General features: G+C 40.8%; 1 protein-coding gene across 1 annotated transcript; it reads left to right on the forward strand.

Moving 5' to 3' along the window:
• The first annotated feature begins 352 nt into the window (after positions 1-352).
• Positions 353-2,360, forward strand: LOC109866176 (homeobox protein Nkx-2.2a-like). The gene is made up of 2 exons (XM_020454739.2): positions 353-1,007; positions 1,500-2,360. The coding sequence occupies exons 1-2, from the start codon at positions 764-766 to the stop codon at positions 2,048-2,050; spliced, it is 795 nt and encodes a 264-aa protein (XP_020310328.1). The 5' UTR covers positions 353-763; the 3' UTR covers positions 2,051-2,360.
• The last annotated feature ends 4,940 nt before the right edge of the window (positions 2,361-7,300 follow it).

The raw sequence follows: 7,300 nt of genomic DNA on the forward strand, positions 1-7,300 counted from the left end.
GTCTAATCTATGAGTAGGGCCTATGCGCTACTTGAGTTAAGCCTGAACCAAAATATTTACTTAAATGGATTTCATGAATTAGTCTACCCATATTACACCCCTAAAATTCACATTTCGATCTTTAGGGTTATAAAATACATCTCAAAATGATGTTTTTGCTCTTAAATAAATATTATTTGTATGACGCTTTGAAGCAATATATTTTAATGGTTTGTATGGAAATTACATGCACAAATGTCCCTCCCCATCTCGGTGATTAACTGTCCCATAATACCAGTCATCACATTTCTGAAGAACCAATGAAAGAGATTCGGATGTCCCCAAACCCGAGCATTTCACACCCACAGTCTTCATCCACTTGACTCCAAGGACCCGCCTACACGCGTTGTCTTTCTCCGTTATTCCGATTCATTTTCCATTGCAGATTCAGTGTTTCAACGAACCTTATATGGACCAATCCGTCTGGCGATAGCTTCCTTTATGCCAGTGCTCCTAGCCATGCTTTATCCATGAGCCTCTCCTCTCCACCAATTCCTGCGCTCCTCCATGACCAGCACATTGGAGTCCTCTCTACGAGCCAACGGTGAACTACTGCATGCCGATTAAGTCTCCGTTTAGCTTAACCCAAAGGACACAACCCTGAACATCTTAAAACCCTCATCTATAAATACTGTACTCTTATTCAGTTATACTGGTTCAGAACAGTAGCAGGGGGAAAAAACGAACTCTTGTTTACAGTGCGCGCCACATACTTTCTCACGCCATGTCGTTCAGCAACACAAAGACGGGCTTCTCTGTAAAGGACATTCTGGATCTTCCTGACACCAATGGAGGTTCTGAAACGGAGGAGACTGAAGATGAGAACGAGGTGGAAACGACTGAGAATTTGACCCAAAATCCATCTTCTGAAAACACTGGAAATGTGCCCTACAAGAGCCTTTTGTGTGATGGTGGTGGTAATCCCTACTCAAGATGGCTTGCCTCCTCCAGCACCATCCAATATTCATGTGAGTAGCTTAAAAAAGTTAGTTTCGTAAACATCGAGGTATATAACTCATTGATTTGCCTAATTCCTAGTCATAGCTCATCCGTTAAGTTATAGGCCTATGTCATTATTAAAAACATTTGCATTCATGTTTTGGTTTGTTATGCAAAACGTCACGATTTCATTTATTTAATTTAAACATGTATTGTTTTAACTTATTAGGTTACCATTAAAGTATTAGTCTATCCATGTCCAATCAGAATTTATAGAATTATCCGTTCGTAATGCCATTTTAATTAGCCTATCTATGCGTAGAGCCCGATCAAAATATTTAAATTGTTGTCACCAATAGACCATTGTTTTCGATTATTAGTAGTCTCTTCAATATTTTTTATATTCAACAAATTGCTATACGATGAAGATTTGTTTTTAGAAATTAATGTATCCCCCATTTCATAGCGTTTGTTGTCAACCCTAGTTGATTACCAGATCCACTTTGTTTCCTTCCAAACAGTGCATAGTTTGTCAGTTGATTCTCGAAACGAACCGAAATATCCAGAGCTGTCCGCCGACGAATCCCAAGATATCGACAGGGACGCCACAGGTGACAGCAGCGACTCCGGAAAGAAGAGGAAAAGGAGAGTGCTGTTTTCCAAAGCTCAAACCTACGAACTTGAGCGACGATTCCGACAACAGAGATATCTCTCGGCGCCGGAGAGGGAGCGCCTTGCAAATGCACTGCTACTGACACCGACTCAGGTGAAGATCTGGTTCCAGAATCACCGGTATAAAATGAAGAGAGCACGCGCTGAGAAGGGTATGGAGATGGTTCATCTCGTGTCCCCAAGACGGGTGGCCATTCCGGTTTTGGTTCGGGATGGAAAGCCATGTGACACTAACAAAACTCAGGATCTCGAGGCCTCATTCAGTGCTGGAATACCTCTGTCGGCGTATAGCGCCTATTCTCTCCATCACATGCATATGCGCTCTCACTACAGCCCCGACGCCATCTCACAGCTGCCCAGTGTGCATCATATGGCGCAAATGTACCAATGGACTTGGTAGACGATGGATACTCAAAATAACTTTGATTCAACAAAAATACGATCTGAAGAAAGGGATTGAAATTGTATCGATATTATGATCTCTATTTTACCCATATCAGAGCTAATTATTCTGTGGCCCATGGGGTCTGGACAATGTTAGGGTTCTTGAAATTCCGTTCTTTTTATAATGTTTCCCAAATGAATGTTATAAAGAAATGTTATTTCTGTTGTAAAGTGCGCAAAATGCTCATATTATGAATTAATTTATGTTTTTTGGGTGGACTGTTGATTGATCTTGAATATTTATGGCCGTGAATAAACCTCTGTCAGTTTGATGTGGTTATTATTCCTTTATTAACCTACATTAAATTACTTTTATACCAGCCCAGTAAGGGGAATCGAACAGAACCTCGGATATAAATGTTTCGTTATTCGTAAAAATCGCTACATACATACATGCCATTATGCACAGAACTAGATGAAAACGAGTTCCCTTTTTAAAGTAGAAGATCGTGCAAAACCTGTTTAATGACTTCCTGTATCTAATTCGGTTCAGAGTTTACGTTGGATCACAAAGCAAAAATGGAAACAAATAACTCTGAAGAGAATATCTTGCAAACACAGTCTGGACAATTTCGTTCATATCGAAAGTAAAAAGGTATTTTTCGAGTTATGCAAAGGCCTACAACAAATATATATATGTTTTGTGATGTTTTCCTTACATTTCCTAATTGAAAAGCATGCATGGCTTATTACAGCAATCCAAATGACCAATTAAGCAAGAACAAAAATATATTCTCAGTTCTCAATAACAATATTTGCTAAAACATCAAATTAATTATAGTCAATATAAACCAATTTAAAAAAAAAAATCTCGCTCTGTTTTTCATAGAGCCGCATTGCTTATCAATTCACAAAGAATCCCCAAATATAGAATTGAGTGCAGCTGTGGATCTTTAGGGGTTTGCACATGCAGAATAGAACAGAGAGAGGATGTTGTGGCAGTGGTGTATGGAGAGCTGTGGACGTTTTTGTTTCTCTTCAGCTGTCAGTTGGGTCAGCTCATCTCAGAGTAAGGATGAGGAGTAAGTATCTCTGGGGTTTTGTAAAGGCTGTCACTTGGCTCTTTTGTGACCCTTGTTGGACACGTTGTATCCCATATGGGCAGCTGGCCTCGTGAAGGGGATCGCTAATAAAACTCAACTTGTTCTGCTTTCAAACATGCCATTGTTTCCTCCCAATGGGGAAAAAAATCATTACAAATTCATGCGGTATCCTTTCTGAGCAAAGACACCCCATTCACATATTATAACAGGGAGGTCTTATCCTAAGGTTTTTCTGTGCAACCCCTCACGCGTTCTCTCTATTTCTCACTCTATTTCGCCCCGCTCTATTTCTCATACTCTCTCTAAATATTTGAAACCAGTTTTACAAATACTTTTCTCAAAAAAATATCTGTACTCACTCTAGTCATCTAAAACACGGGTCAGTGGACACCTGTACTCACCATGTACTTAAGCAAATGTTGAAGTGATAAATAATAAATGATAGCGTATAAACTATAACGTTACTCACATTCCTTATTGGGTCAATCAGCAACTGAGCGTCAAAGAACTTTCTCACCACAAGATGGCAGTATATACCTTGATGAAGAAGGATCTGTATTATACTGGACAGACCATAACTGCTCCCAGTTCCAAAATCACAAATGGTTTATAATTTAAGCAGTTTATAACTTGTTTATTCTGCATTGAGCATTTTAGACAAATGTTTTTTATGTTCAGTTAGTGTTACAAGGCAGGTGTAGGTATTTAATCAACGAGATGATTTGAATGGAAAATGCGTCATATCTATTTAAATCCATTTATGTTTAGAGGTTAAGAAGAGGTTTGAATATGAATTGATTAGTTGCATATACAAATAATGGTTAAACTAGGGTGTCTCTGTCAAAAGCTAATTTTGCTGAACAATCACCTTATTCAGACCAGGGCAGGCAGCAAGGGCACGTGGGACAGCAGTAAAGTGAGTGGTTTGTCCACAGAGCGGAGCAGTTGGGCAACGACAGTTCTTGGATGAGGACAAGAACGTTCTCATTTACTAGCGATATTGTAACCAACTTGCTTCTATCACTTTCTAGCACATCCGGCTGGTTTACAGAGCAGTTTACAGAGTGGTTAGCTGCTCCTGAGTGGCGTCAGGTGTCACTACCGTCCCTGGTTCGAATCCAGGCTGTACCACATCCGGCCGTGATTGGCAGTCGCATAGTGCGGTGCACAATTGGCCCAGTTTTGGCTGGGTTTGGCTGCGGTAGGCTGTCATTGTAAATAAGAATGTGTTATTGGCTGACTTGCCTAGTTAAATAAAGGTTTTTAAAAAAACAAGCCAGCTAGCTTTGTGGCCATGGACTGTGCACCTTCCATTGTTTAGCTAAGTAGCTAGCTGGTTGATGTTTTCCTTTGGAAACCAGGGCAGATGAAGGAAACATTCCACAAATGCTGTTTGCGTTGATATCTATACTGAATGACCTCATGGGCACCTTTAACTTTTTCACTTAATTTAAGGAGGAAATTCACCTGAACATGTTTTGTGCAACTTATTTACATTTAAGGAACTTTAAGGGAGAAGATAAGGGGGAAATGTACCTGTGGTGTTTCATGCAACTGGGCCCTGATCCTCTGGAAGGAGCATCATGAGTCATCATCCAACCCCTCCTGGACAATGGCTACACCCCCATGTTTACTCAGTGCCCTCTCCACCTCTGTCATACCCACAGCACGGTGGCGCTCTGGAAGTCTTGTCTACTCGTCTAAGCGTGGCCTCGCTTGGCTGCTTGTCGCCCACACACTCTCGAGAGCTCTTCACTAGGGATCCGACCGACGCCGCAGTCCAAGCACACAGCCAAACTGAGGGTGGGTGTCCCAAACGTCACCTCTATAGTGCACTCTTTTTTGACCAGGGCCCATAGGGAATGGTGTGTCATTTGGGACATACCCTGGGTAGAATGCATGTGTACGCTACTTGGCTTCTCAACCACAGCTGTCCTGGGGGTAACGTGATGCGAAAGTGACAATGTCTGTGGTAAACAAAACCAAAAAAAAGTATGCATTTTGACTATTGTATGGAGCGAGACATTGTGGCGTAGTCTTGACCTCGGACCTGAGCGATGGAAGGATTGTATAATATAATGTTTACATACCCTACATTACTCCTCTCAGATGTATATGTATATACTGTACTCTATATCATTTCACTTTATGTAATACATGTATCACTAGCCACTTTAAACTATGCCAGTTTGTTTTACATACCCTACATTACTCATCTCATATGTATATACTGTACTCGATACCATCTACTGCATCTTGCCTATGCCGTTCTGTACCATCCCTCATTCATATATCTTTATGTACATATTCTTTATCCCTTTACACTTGTGTGTATAAGGTAGTAGTTTTGGAATTGTTAGGTTAGATTACTCGTTGGTTATTACTGCATTGATGTAACTAGAAGCACAAGCATTTCGCTACACTCGCATTAACATCTGCTAACCATGTGTATGTGACTAATACATTTGATTTGATTTGATTGTGCAAGGGGGGGGAGCAGCTGAACTCAATAACACAAGCTAACAGAGCCAGGCTTTTATTGTGGATTAAATATACCCAGATGTAGGACCCCTTGTTCATCATGTTCAACACAAAATGTTCTCTTAAAGTATTTCTTCTTCTTTTTTTGACATGGTGTAGGGAAATATATCCTGTTAAATACACGATGCAACATAACTCAATGACGTTGGATCAATTCTGTTGTTGTTGCATGCACTGACAATCTACTTTGTTCATAGATTCCATAGATTCGTCTGTGTTGTGTGTTATGGTGTCCATCGGGACACACTGGGAGAGCACTGAGGGTCAGAGGTCGACGATCACTCTTCCCCATCCCCCACCCCGGCTATAGTGTGAGTCTTTAACGGCAGCCCCATCTTCCCCTGGCTGGGAGATGGAAGCTGGGCTGGCCAGGACAGGAGCCAGGTGGTCTGGATCCCTCCTGTGAGTGGCTTGAGTGGCTGCCTTTCCAAGAGCCCCGGGAGCACAGCTGCTTGTCCCATTGCTCTTCACAAGAGCAGGGGATTAAATGGAGAAGAGAGAGAATGAGGGACAGAGAGAGAGAGAGAGAGAAAGTGTAAGAAGTAGAAATTGAAAAACTGGAAATCTAAGGGAGAGGGTAAATAGTAGGCCAATGCCACACAGACGTGCACCAGGTTTGTGAGAATGGATGGGTTTCACAAAATAGCATTTTTGAAATTTGAGTTGAAATATGAATTCAAATAGGAACATAACATACATTTTCACCTCAGCTCAATTGTGGTATGAGCACCCTTTACCTGGTATAAAAGGTTTTCTTATAGTGAGGAAGTAACTCCAGAAAAACCTGGGCCAAATGTACTAGTTTTCCTACAGCTTCAATGCTAGGAACTCTAATGATAATACGTAAGGAGTCACACAAGGGACAACACATAGAGGGGAATGGCCCTGACAACAACAACAAAAAGGATCTTAGGATGCAATTAACCACATAGAGGTCAGAGTCTATTTGCCAAGGGTTCTATTGGGAGATCCTCCATATAACATAAGAACTAAAATCATTACAGCCTATAGACATCATGAGTGTTAATGATGTCTCTCACAGGAGGGATAAACTGTCGGGAACTGTTCTGCCAGGTGGGTGGAAATCCACTGTAACTGTCTTTTCACACCATAATGACGGTGTCTCCTTAACACAAAAGAGAACACACAACGTGATTAGTCTCATAATATCAATGCCTCATTTCAAATACTGCATTTTTCCTGAGGGCAATCTTCTTCGGTTATCTGGGACAGGGATATGGGTGATTTAGATGAAAATGCAATCACTCTCCTGAGTGTTTATGTGGTTTGCTAAATGAATTGTGACGTGCACTTCTAAAGAATTGGCCAGAGAAAATCAATTTAATTGAGATACCAACACTGCAAAGTGCCACTTATCTTTATACTCGCTGTTGGACACTTTGTGGCTGTGCTTTTTATTACAGTGTATTAGATCAAGCGGCAGAAAGTCATATTACACCTGAATAACCTGACTGAAATAGTGATAATATCCATCATATTACATATTACATTATATTCAACATGATAGAATTATTATATCATCAGCATATACAGTTGTACTATGCTCATAAGGCATTTATAAGGTATATTCTTCAAGAATCAATGGGTATATCCTACCCTGA

This window comes from Oncorhynchus kisutch, linkage group LG21 (assembly GCF_002021735.2).
Source record: "Oncorhynchus kisutch isolate 150728-3 linkage group LG21, Okis_V2, whole genome shotgun sequence".
Taxonomy (NCBI): domain Eukaryota; kingdom Metazoa; phylum Chordata; class Actinopteri; order Salmoniformes; family Salmonidae; genus Oncorhynchus; species Oncorhynchus kisutch.